General features: G+C 32.1%; 3 protein-coding genes across 8 annotated transcripts in view; 1 reads left to right on the plus strand and 2 right to left on the minus strand.

Moving 5' to 3' along the window:
* LOC114875856 (tyrosine-protein kinase Btk29A) overlaps positions 1-6,190 on the minus strand; it is a 62,458-nt gene extending 56,268 nt beyond the window's left edge. Inside the window, exons 1-3 of one of the 6 annotated variants that reach the window (XM_029186629.2) lie at positions 6,104-6,190; positions 5,766-5,874; positions 2,835-3,020 (exon numbers count right to left, since the gene is read on the minus strand). In XM_029186629.2, coding sequence (XP_029042462.1) covers positions 2,835-3,020; positions 5,766-5,768 — 189 coding nt within the window. In that variant the 5' untranslated portion in view covers positions 5,769-5,874; positions 6,104-6,190. Of the gene's footprint in view, positions 1-867; positions 1,142-2,834; positions 3,021-3,942; positions 4,076-5,765; positions 6,068-6,103 lie in introns of those variants that run through there. The other 5 variants (XM_029186631.2, XM_029186632.2, XM_029186638.2 and 2 more) reach the window with 5 other exon arrangements.
* On the plus strand, positions 6,142-7,720 carry LOC114875859 (mediator of RNA polymerase II transcription subunit 7). Its single transcript, XM_029186642.2, has 3 exons — positions 6,142-7,035; positions 7,151-7,303; positions 7,394-7,720. The coding sequence occupies exons 1-3, from the start codon at positions 6,697-6,699 to the stop codon at positions 7,592-7,594; spliced, it is 693 nt and encodes a 230-aa protein (XP_029042475.2). The 5' UTR covers positions 6,142-6,696; the 3' UTR covers positions 7,595-7,720.
* A 361-nt stretch (positions 7,721-8,081) lies between these two features.
* Positions 8,082-12,252, minus strand: LOC114875764 (apoptosis inhibitor 5). The gene is made up of 9 exons (XM_029186431.2): positions 12,027-12,252; positions 11,614-11,775; positions 11,304-11,469; positions 11,067-11,227; positions 10,795-10,992; positions 10,541-10,732; positions 10,035-10,418; positions 9,800-9,953; positions 8,082-9,723 (listed from the first exon to the last, which is right to left on the minus strand). The coding sequence occupies exons 1-9, from the start codon at positions 12,099-12,101 to the stop codon at positions 9,635-9,637; spliced, it is 1,581 nt and encodes a 526-aa protein (XP_029042264.1). The 5' UTR covers positions 12,102-12,252; the 3' UTR covers positions 8,082-9,634.
* Between the last annotated feature and the right edge of the window lie 485 nt (positions 12,253-12,737).

A 12,737-nucleotide genomic window follows, 5' to 3' on the forward strand; every position in this document is an offset into this window, starting at 1 on the left:
ACATTTTAAGCTAACGTTTATCTACCTACGTACCTATTTTTATTCATCCTTGAGTGATTACGAGCCAAAGAGATAGGAAACATATAATAGAGGGAGGATTCAGCTTCTCTACCATCAGGAAAAACACAAAACGCGTTATCCTCCTATTATTTGCTACAGGCTGGAAACTGAAAGCAAGAATAGGAAATAGGTAGCATGGATTTTTATTAGATTCAGATCTATCTGAAAGTAACCAGTCGAATAAACTGGTCTCGGTAGGAGCAAACTGAATCCACGCTTTCTGAAGAAATCCATGCTGAATTATTGCTCGTTCTATTCGTAACAGGCTACTTCCAACTTTTTCTTTTCAATATCAAGGAACTAACGAGGCTGGTTTTTTAATTAAATTTTTACTTAAGCCACCGTTTTACTTGAGCCACCAGCGAAATGCATCGTAAGCAACAAACAGTTTCCTGGGAAAGCAATTGGTTGGATTTTTAGAGCGGAAGTATCGGTGAGAGATCAATCTCTCCTCCACTTTCCAGTTCGTCCTGTTCTCGGTGAGAAACCGGAACACACCTATTGCGTTTATCGAAATCTTGAAAATTTTCAAGTAAAAATATTTACATCAACATTATTCAAATTTTTCAACCAGCCAGCCACTGGCTGTCAAAGGACCAAAAAAAGACGGTCAGTTATCGATGAACCGAAGTCTTTAAAGACCAATTGGGGACCATCGTCCATACGACACGAGAATGTACAACTCGCGGCAGTAATCCACAAACGACAGAAGAAAAAATAAACGAAAGGGGATTCCTGAACCTCGAGGACAAAGGGAGAACGCAATCATTTATAACTTCGGAAGAAGACCCGTCAATTTTCGCTTACCTCCACGTTGCAGGCTGTTGTTAAAACTTTGCCAAGTATTCTAGCTACGACGAAAGGACACAACACAACACTACACGACACGACACGACACGACACGACACGACACGACACAACACGACACGGTGGTTTCTGATAGACAACGCTTCTGCCACGTGCCGAGAAACTTGGACCAGCTCCTGCAAACTTGACGACTCGACGACGACTCAACGACGATCTATCGTACTTTTTCACCCCTCGCGGAATTCTACTTTTGTTAACGATGCAACTTTCTCGAAAAGAAAGATTCGAAAGTCAGCCTCCGTTCGACAACTTTCGATATGTCGGATGAATAATGAATCCCTTCAGCAGCTTCTCTAGATCTTGAAAAAAGATCCGTCGAGGATTAATTGAAAAATCTCTCCGATGCTGAATGAATTTCTATCATTTCCTGATGGTGATACTCTCTTTTTTCATATCTTTCTGGAGATTAGACCAGTATCGACGAACAATTAATTTCGTTTCTTCTAGTTGCTCCTATGGGTTTTTACTTAAAAATTCGAAATAAATTGGAGGTTAATTAGAGAGACTTTCAGGTTTCGAGTAATTTCGAGTAATTTCGAGTAATTTCGATTTTTCGGATTCTTCCTGTTGCTTCAAGGGATCCAGAAGAGATCTGCTTCTGTAACTCTCGCTTGAAGATTCTTAATTAGATACACTTTTAGATCGTTTCGATGAATTTTTTACAATTTTCTGATCCTTTAATTTCAGTTAATGAAGAAAATTTCAAATAATTCTGATCCTTCCAAAGAATCCAGCAAATCTTATTCAAGAAAATGAAGAATTAATTAGCAAAGCTCTGAAATGATGAATCGGTGTTCCTCTCTAAAAATCAACTTCTTCCACCTTCTTTAAACTTTCAAATTCAACTTTCACTTGAGTTCACTTCTTCGACTAACCATCTAGTCGATCTTCCTCACCTGCAATTATCCTCTTCAATTCTCTTAGAAAGAAACGTACTATCATATATTATATTTTTAACCGGAGTTGGAATCGAGTAGCACAAACAAAAATCGTGCAGACTTGTCGCGCGCGCGTGTATATGCGCGAAAAAGGAACGAGATAAGCGTCGCGAAAACGGATTGGAGAAAAAGCAGAAGCAGCAAGCGTTTCGCAGAGCACGATTCCGATGTCGACCACTGACTGAGCCGCGAAGCATCAGGAACCCGCAACCGAGAGGCGGAAGAAAGGAGGAAGAGAAAGGTGGCGGCGGTGGCGTTCCGGGGCGCCTGCGCTACCAATTTTACACATGGTCTACGAGCACGTTATAACCACCCCCAACCAACCCCTACCAACCAAAACTGTATGGCTGGCCTACCAGCTAACGGGCTGCGTTACCCTTATGCTTACGCAGATACAAGGGTCATTCAAAAAATCAAACGAAACAGAAAAACGCTTTATGCGTATGTATGCGTATGTATGCGTATGTATGCGTATGTATGCGTATATTATATCAAATCGTTCTTACTTGCTCTTACTTTTTTTTTTTCTTTTTTTAATATGCAGCCTATTTCATACCCCATTTCATTTGAATACCTTAACCTTTTCATTAGTCCATTGCCTCTCGATCGTTTGAGCCTGCAAACGCTTACGTAACACGGACAATTTGCTTCACCTACTCAATTACCGTCCTGACCATTTACTCTCTATAGTTATATTCGGTAATTGTTAAGGACAATAGTTACAGTATCGTTCATAGTTCATAAGAATCTCAACTAGATTTGTAAAAGTAACTTAACGTAGAAAAGAACCATACACCACGGCACGATATACGATACAAGTACCCAATGAAACCTACTCACTCGCTAATGGAACGAATTCTTCTGACGATGGCGAATGATCGTTAATAAAAAGGTGTTTTTAGTTTCTTTGTCTATACCAAATTCTTCGAAATAGAAATAGAAATAGAAATAGAATGGATGTATACATACCTCTCCATCGCCGTCGTAATAGACGAGGTAGCGTCTGGTCAGAACGAACCAGCGTTGTTTGTAGTTGACGGGAGTGAAACGTTTCTTATTTTGAGAACGTTTCACCATGAACCCCTGTCTCACCACGTCTCCGCTTTTTGGCTCCACCTTCCCATCTTTCCCCGCCATCACCGACGGAGGGCCACCCTGTCGACAGAAAATAATTGAATTTTTCATACTTTTTATATCGTTTCCCTTCTTAAATGCGTTCATTTTATTTTATTTTATTTTATAATATAATATAATATAATATAATATTCTAGTAGTACATATGTACAATATCAGAAAGAAGATAGTAAATGGTATACCGCCCACTCAATTCCATTCAAATGTTTCTCATTTCTCCTCGACGAACTCGAGAAAACTTCAATTACGCGATAAACTTTCAATTATTTCCATAGTTCAAATTTCTATCGGTCAGTTCGCTTTCCTTCGATTCCGTTCTTTTAACCTTTTCCCTTATCATCTTCTCGGTAACAGTTACATCTGTTACAGTTAAACTACTCGCTACACTGATTATGTGAATTACTATATGTATGTATAGTTAGAATGTAAAATTCAACTCTCTTATGAATACGATGCACACTCGATATTATAACGCAAACAAATTATTAATAATAATTCTGAATAAAAGAAACACTCGGACAGAAATAAAAGATATCGTAATACTTAGCACGAGTAATCTAGTCTACAGAATTTAGGACTTATCCATTAAATTCCGGAATGACTCACGAAGAAAGAATTTCTATTTAGAATAGATGAGTTCAAACCTTCGATCAGCTTCTCGCAGGATAATCCTACACCATTTTTTATTAATTTCTACGACATTCAAAAACAAATTATCCAATTCAAGACTCTAATCGTAAGATGTTATATACGATAAAACATTTCTTCACAAATTTCTATATGTATATGTACAACAAAAATACAATATATACATACATATATGTATAGTACAAGACACTACACGCTATGCGTCATTAATCTCAACATTCAATTCATTCGCGCTTTCAGTAAACGATCTGATACGAATTTTCAGAAATTAATCACTTTAATTTACAAATTGTACCTTTTTACTTTTTTCTCCGAGTATAGCAGTGAAACGGTGTCATTCAATTCGTCCATGCTGTTTGATCTTGTAGTAGAAAAAACCGCGAACCGTCCTTGATGCCAATCAATTTCCTCAAACATCCTCACCAACACTGACACGTTCCATTTACAAATGAAAAACTATCAAGTCCCAAAATTCGTACCACGTTTCCTAACCATTCAACATTTCTACAAGTAATAGAATCAATGTCTAATGCAAATGCAATGTCTAAATACCGGCGAACGTTTTGCGCGTACCTAACCCGCCCTCGACAATCCTAAGCTAAAACGAACGCAACGCGCATGTGCGATCCTTTCCTAAGCGCATGCGCAATCATAGAAAAAAGATGTTCGCGCGTGTGCGTACACCAACTTCCGGTCGACGTTCTCGAACGATTAGGAGGAAAATTTTCTATAAGAGCTGACGCTCTTTTTTTTTTCTAATTGTAAGAAACGAATTGTCAAACAATTTGTGTAAACAGAAATGAAATAAACAATCTAATTGTAAGACGATTACCGAATCAATTGTATAATAAATAATTTTATATTATTGTATGTAAATCATTTCGGTTATTTCCTATGTTATTGCTATGAAATAAAATTTTCATTCATTTTTTCAGCATTAAAAATTTCTTTAGAAATATTCAATTAAACATAAACACGTATTATACAAGTATAACAAGTTTTTGCAATTCTAGTCAAAAATATATGTAAACGATACCTATAAAATGTTTTCAACTTAATCCAAGTATTTTAGTAAAATGTCTCGCTATGAAAATCTGACAAAGTACCAACAACTAAATTTTCGACACAAACACATAACAAGTGCATTAAATTCCGATTTATCGTATCCTTTGGATTTTTTCGGAACAAAAAAAAATACAACAAAACTGTATTTAGCAGTAATTAAGCAAGAATTTTAATTATTAAATAAAAATTCATTATAACAGTATTATGTTAATGATCCTACTGTAAAGTTATCGTGTCTGGTATAGTGCTTTTATAAAAAATTTCAGTATTATATTAAATCTTCATTTTTACTATCATACATGTGGCGTCAAATAAATCTGTTAGTCGAAGGATTACCTTGCAAGGATTTCCATAAGATTCTACAAACATCTACAGAATAAATATAAATAATACCGCAATGAATATGTGTAAAACTAGAAATAGATTAAACATGTTTTTCAAAAGACTAGAATTACTAATTCTAAGTAAAACAAATCGATACAATGATAAATCATGAAATATTATATATTATACTATCAAGTACAATTTATACTTTCAAACCACGCTATTATGTACACATAATTTATATACAATTTCCATCTTGTAAATTGAATATACTCTAAATATTAAAAACATTGTAATATAGAATATTTAAAAACCAATGCTCTAATAAAAAGCTTATTAATACATACTTTTAGCGATGAAAATTTTCATTATTTTTTATACAACTTGATAGCAACCATGACACATTTTACTAACAATTAAAATTTACCTATATACATTCAATACCAATTTTATACTGAATTTTCATCTTTACTTTATTTATAATTTAAAATTTCACGTGAAATCCTCATCGTTGTGTATATCATAAATTATGAAAATTGAAGAAAATCGAAAAGAAAATATTAGAGCAACGTTCCTTTCAAAATTACTAAAAATAACAGAGTGGCAAGATCAACGACAACGCGGTAGTTTGTGGTTATCTTGACACTCGACTAAATGAATATTTCTACCTAAAAGTTTTGCGAGAATAACATTTATGTAAACGAAATTCATAACAAAAGGTCAACTTACCATATACCAGGGTACTGCTACCACCTCACAATTTCAATGCTTGTCAGAAACATGACCGGTGCCCAAACAAAGAATTCACGTGGAACGAACGCATACACACACCGACAATCTGTCAAACGAAGACGTTGGAAATTCACAAGATAGCAGGAAATACCTCACTACGTTAGTAAAGCAATTATCCGAAATCTCATGAAACTGTTAGAACAGTTTCTTAAACAAAATACAAGCAATCTTCACTAATTCATTCCTTTCAATTTGCTAGTTAAGCTAGGAAAATCCTCAATTTCATTTCGACGTCCTGCTCGCATTAAACGTATTAAGTGGTCAGTAGAGAATACCTGTTGACTCATTTTAAAAAACAAGATGGCGGACTCGAAGACTACGTTATATGTTGTTTTGTTTTAGTTCAACAATAAATTAGTTTTCATAAATTTATGGTGAAAATTTCGCAGAAAGTAAAAACTACTCCTATAACTAATTCTACAGTTTTCGATGAATAAATCTTATTCCATGAATACATTGTAAATACTGTGAAATCAATGTAATGTAACCTAATATACATATACTAGCACTGATCATGCACTGTGTTCCATACATATCTAATATAAATATATGTATGTATTATATCGAAAATGCGGGGCTAGATTCAGTGAATTAATTTTATAACATACGAACGTTGTTATATTTTTCCTCAGTTATTAAGAAATTACTATTGTTAATGATTATGAATATTTATTATTGAATAAGACATGAATTAGAAAAAAAAAAAAAAAAATAAATAAATAAGTGACTGCTACGCGCGAAATTACGGACCTGCGCATTAATTTCAGTTCTCCACAGAATTTGGCAACAGTTTACTCAAACTTAATCTACTGTATATGTATGTTGTATAAAAGTTATATCCATATTATCTTATGGACCCTGATATTGAATGTCGAAAATGGCAGCACCAGAAGCAATACAAGTCAGTTCGCTACCTCTTCCTCCAGTTCAGTACATAAATTTGTACACGGACGAAAATGTTCGTCGAGGCAGAGCACCTCGACCACCGCCTCCGATACATGATACTTATTCAATGTTTGGAAATACATTTAATGCGGATGATACGATTATAAGACCTCTCGAAGCTCAAGGAATTAAAAGGCTATATCCTCAACACTTTGATCGACGAAGAGAATTGAAGAAATTGAACCATTCCTTGCTTGTTAACTTTTTAGATTTGATAGATTTACTTGTACAATGTCCTGACAGTCCAAGACGTGCTGAGAAAGTAAGTATTTATTACTAACCTTCCCTTTTCTTCTTTTTCTTTCTTTTTTTTCTTTTCTTTTCTTTTCTTTTCTTTTTTTTTTTCTGATATCAACTATTTTCTTCGCTGTTTGTAGGTGGAAGATCTTAGTTTATTATTCATTCACATTCATCATTTGTTAAATGAATTCAGACCACATCAAGCTAGAGAAACATTACGCGTTATGATGGAATTACAACGTAGACAACGTATTGAAACAGCGCTTAGATTTCAGAAGCACTTGGAAAAGGTGTGCTGTTTTGTCATCCTATATTTAAATGTACAATTAGAAATGTACATAATAGACAAATAACACTAATTGTTAAAAACTTCATTTTAGGTTCAGGAAATTCTACAACACGCATTACAAATGCTACCCGACACTTCAGAATTGGATTCAAAGCTAGCAATAAACACAGATGCAATGGAATCTGTTGATCATTTAGGTTCTGAACAACATACACCTGATCCGTGTAGTTCCAGTGATCGCGTTATGTGCAAAGTTATAGACGATATGATTGCAACAAATGGACTATTTTAATTAATAAAGTATTTATATATTGTCAATTTCATTGTGTAAAAATGATTGTAATTATAGATGTAACAAGCATTGTGATGTTAATTCTAAAAACATAACTATTTTATTTATTAAATGGTCGAAAAAGAATCATTTCTCTGAGTTTACTTCATTTATACATTATACATATTAATTAAAGAGACACGATATATAATGTAGAACAATGCATTTTATTAATGATATAGTAATAAATTTAATAAAGTAATGTTTACATACTTCAAATAATAATAAACAGAAATATTTTTAAAATATTACAATATGTTGATACATACAAAGAAGTTTCCATACAATCATATAATAGTACCTAAATGTTACAAAATACTTGTACTACGTGTTAATTTAAGATGTATATGAATTTTCAATAATCATTAAGTTGTTATACACTCTACAATTATTTGTCTACATATACGTAGAAACACTTTACGTTATTGGGCATAAAAAATACAACATATATTATGCAATAGTAGCATTTATTAAATTAAAACGATAATATATTCAGTTACTGTTACAAAATTTTTGTCTAATGGTGGATAGGAAAAGGACACAATTTATTATGTTAAACTCACCTTACAAAACAGCTACCATCAATATATAAATACAAAACAATAGACAACTGTGCAACAGCTCCTGAAAAAAAGAAGATTGTATCATATTCTCTCCTCATCATCCTTCCTGGTGAATCTATAAAAGATCTAGAATCAAAAAATTATTATTTTTAATCTGGTTTGCCGCTCCAGGATCATCGGTAAACATACAGCGTCTGCAAAATAAAAATTGTATTATAACAGTATAATTTACTGCAATACGATCAAAGAAACTTTTAAGCTTGTAAATTTTTTAGTTAAAATGTTTACAGAAACTGAATTTTTTTAATAAATATATATATGTATAATTTGGTCTCAATTGGACTTATATGTACACAATCAATTTTGATAGAATTTTTTTACATGTTTGGTTGAAAAAACGACGTAAACGTATAACAATTAACAGAACTCAATGATAACATAAACATAAATCCATAAATACAGTTAAATTGTAATTAATAAAATGAAAAATAAAAACAATCTTCAAGTTTCTTTGATTTAATTATCATTTTGTAACTGGATGCTCTAGTCATCTTCTATCTAACAGCTTCGGTCCTCGTTTCCTGTTGACAAAAGAAATGAAATTGGATCTAAAAGAAGGAATAGGAGAAATCAGGAGGTAAGGAAATACATTTTGATACTATTTTAACATTCACACTTATTGTAAAAGAGAAAAATTGTTTGTCTTCGCAATTATTTGTAACACCATTGACCACGTTATAACACGAACCAGCCATTCCACGGTCTGAACTTTTTAAACATTTCATATGAAATATGTAGCATCATAATTAACACCTGATGTTATCTCAATCTCTTTGGGCGATAAATATACTGTCTTCGCACTGTTTTCTCTTCAGTATTTTGTGTTCTTCTTCCTGCTAAGGTACTTTATAAATGGTCTCATAATATACACTTGTTGATTTCGACTGTGTGTTGTAGTACTTCTCACTTCTTTTCATGTGTCTATCATCCATCCGTCCATCCATTTTCGGTAAATCCGAGTTTCTTCACGTTTTTCATTTTATATTTTTTCATTTTGCTTTTTTTCAGCGATATATTTAAAAAAATTCTTACGACACTATGAGTATGTTATCTCACAAAAATGTTTTCTTCTCCAATCATTGATGATATCTTGTTATAATATTAATTACCACTGTGTTTAGTAAACAACTGATTCTTAGAATTTTGTATTTGAAACTTGTACGTACTTAAAGCTCTCACAGAAACACTTTCTTTACACTATAATATTTCTATAGAACAAAAATGTTGTATTTTCTTTGTCACTTCTCTTAAAATCACTCTCTGTAACTAATCACTTATACATTCTTCATTTGTATGTACATTTTACAGGCCTGGTGTAGTTTTATATTATTGCAATTTTAACCATTCCATGCTTTCAATAATTTAAGAAATTCAAAAATTAGTAAAAATTCTTTCTCCATGTTCCACGACCTCTAGGTCTATAACCACCTCGGCCACCCGACCTATTTCCTCTAAATCTACCTCGTCCTACAAGAACAAGAGAACAATTTTAATCACATTTTGAAATAAGATTTTTAAAAGTACCATATATTCATTTAAATACCATAGTTTGATGATATGTTCGAACTATATTTCCCACTAGGCGGAGTGTATAATTCTCTTTTACTTTTATCTTCTTTGCTACGCTTATTCGAGCTATTATCATTTCCAAATGTAATTGGCGTGTGTCTTTTCTGGGCAGACGAATGTTTTTCATTCTAAAATAATAATAAATCATACTTCCAACAAGATATTCAGTATAACATCTTTAATAAATTTACGATTAATTTATTAATTACCTTCTTGTCATTAGAAGATGTTTTCCATGAAAGATATATAACACTTTTAAAACTAGGAGGTGAATGAAACAGGTCTTTGATCAAAGTATTAATATTATTTGTTGTTTTCAGAGCAACAACTTTCAACTGATTCTCCTCTGATTTTAATTCCTCTTCTGATTTCCCACTGATTGCTTCGCGTAATTTTTTTATGTAACCTTGAATACCACGAGCAAAGTATTGTAATCTTAATCTAAATTCCTTGAGCTGTTCTGGATCTTTTATCAAAAATTCTGGTGTTTGTTTGCATAATTTATGGAAAGAATACATAAGACACTCAACATGGCTAAACTGTAGTTTTGGTACCTCAGTTATTTCTGTAGCTGGAGGAAGGGGCATATACGTCTGGAATTAATAAGGAACTATTGTTATTTTTTCTTTTATACCAATACGATTAAAGTATTACGTAGTATTTGAATATAAAATTCAACGTCTACACAATCTTGGTGAATAGCATATTTACTCACAATAAGAGTATTATAAAGCTGTTGCACTTTCTCCTCTGGTTTATCAATTGTCCCACAAAATACGGCTAATTCAGCAAGAAGCTTTAATAATTCCAATTGCACATCTCTACCATCAGGTGAGGTAATTAAAGAAAGATGTGGTAAAACTTGTACACAAATATAAGAAACAAATCGTGATGAATCTATCTGAGACTGTAAGAAAATATTTAGGATATTAATAAACACACAAATATCTTGTCCATATTTATACTTACACTAAAGAATGGAAGTGCATGTTTAATACACTGTACAAGTCTATTCCATTGCTCAACATTCGTGTGTTTAAATGGCTCAGATAATTCAGCTTGTTCAACTGTAATATCTACCAATTCTTGCTGTCCATTGACTGTAGAACCTAATCTAGTCCATGCAAGAACATCCATAATACTATGAAACTCGTCAGCGGTTACATCCTATAAAATTAAAAATTTCATTAGAATCAAGTAAGAAATAACATAAAAATACCTACCTAAGATAAAGATCTTACTTGTAATACTTTCTTGCATTCAGAAATTAATAAATCTTCTGGTTCCTTAGTGATAATATCATGACCTATGGCTTTCAATTTCGTCGCTAAAAATTTAATACAACGCTCACGCGTACCATCATCACCATTTATAATTTGACTGAAAAATCCACTTATTGTACCTAAAAATAATAGTATAAAAATGTACAGAATGTTTAATATAACACGTGTTTAATAAAAAATAATATATTACAATACCTCTTGGATCAGTTTTCATAAGGGACATGACGCTATTATGAACTACAGCTAACTCGGATGGATCTTGAGCTTGAAGCAATTGAGCTAAAATATCTGCAATTCTAGCTGTATGTTCTTTATTATCTTTGCATAATGCAGGCAGATCTTTAATAGCTTGTTTCCTTATCTGTAACCAGAGAATTATACTTATATTACTTATATATATATATATCTTATAAATTACATACTCACAAATACTATATATATATATATATATATATATATATATATATAATGTATCACATATCGAATAAACAACAATAAAACATACAGCCATATCTTCATCTTCGCAAAGATCTAAATGAGCATCTATAGCTTGATCAGCTAATTTTGGAAAGTACTTAAAAAACCTTGCAATGAACTGCGATGCTAATCGTTTTTCTTTAGGTGATCCTTTCACAGCTGTTAGAATTTCCAAGTATTCTTTTTCATGCTGAAATATACAAACAAAAAATTTAATTCCACTATATTTACCATTTCTTGTAACTGATTATGTATTCAGGTAAAATGTCAAATTAATTAAACAATAAAAACATTGCTTAATAAGCTTGCAATTCTTTAAATTTCTGAAAATTTTGATATTCAAAAAGTAAATCACATATTTTGTATCTGTAAATGAACTGAACTGTAAAATCTGTATTTAACTAAACGTGGTTATTAAGGATAACCAAGTTCGTCTATTACCTCGGCCAATTTATCTTTGGCATCCGCCAAAATGCCAAAATTTTTATACAGTTTTTCAATACTATCCGTACTCATGTTAAATCTTTTGTGTAATCGTTACGCTTAAAGACACAAAATACATAAAAATAAGCATATAACTTCAAAATCAGTGATCTAGCCGGCCATTCACTCATTCACCACGCCAAGAAACGACAAAGATGGCAGCGATTCCATCTGTACACTGTAACCACACTGTATGTATACATATACATATATACATTATATTATACGTAACACATGCAGAAATATCTATGTGCATATACATACACTTGAAACGTAAAATGAACAAGTTTATCGTGGCGCTCAAGTCGAAAACGAAACGGTAAACGGATGTTACATATTTACATATTACCGAATTTACTGCTTTGATTAGATATTTTTTTTTTAATTTAAAAAAAATGTGATCTTTGTAAATACAACATGTAATTTAAGCTCAAAAAACTATAAAATATGAAACATAGAATACAAATATTATTTTGTATGCTAATAATTTTGGTATATTGCATGTATGCAAGCACTTACATATATATATACATATGTACTTATATGTATGCATATATATTGTGTATTTACATAATGTATGTAACATTATATTATGATACAAAGGAAATGTAATTATTTATCCCTAACAAATGCGACACAAATATCCTTAAATTGCTAATGTGTACAATA

The sequence above is a fragment of the Osmia bicornis genome, chromosome 2 (genome assembly GCF_907164935.1).
Source record: "Osmia bicornis bicornis chromosome 2, iOsmBic2.1, whole genome shotgun sequence".
Taxonomy (NCBI): domain Eukaryota; kingdom Metazoa; phylum Arthropoda; class Insecta; order Hymenoptera; family Megachilidae; genus Osmia; species Osmia bicornis.

Excerpts from the sequence above, each read along its gene's own strand:
- LOC114875859 (XM_029186642.2), top strand. The coding sequence starts at position 6,697 with ATGTCGAAAATGGCAGCACCAGAAGCAATACAAGTCAGTTCGCTACCT. Across the intron at positions 7,036-7,150 it reads GTCCAAGACGTGCTGAGAAA|GTGGAAGATCTTAGTTTATT; the intron begins GTAAGTATTTAT and ends CGCTGTTTGTAG. Across the intron at positions 7,304-7,393 it reads TTCAGAAGCACTTGGAAAAG|GTTCAGGAAATTCTACAACA; the intron begins GTGTGCTGTTTT and ends ACTTCATTTTAG.
- LOC114875764 (XM_029186431.2), bottom strand. The coding sequence starts at position 12,101 with ATGAGTACGGATAGTATTGAAAAACTGTATAAAAATTTTGGCATTTTG. Across the intron at positions 10,993-11,066 it reads AATGCAAGAAAGTATTACAA|GATGTAACCGCTGACGAGTT; the intron begins GTAAGATCTTTA and ends TTAATTTTATAG. Across the intron at positions 10,419-10,540 it reads AGCTTTATAATACTCTTATT|ACGTATATGCCCCTTCCTCC; the intron begins GTGAGTAAATAT and ends TATTAATTCCAG.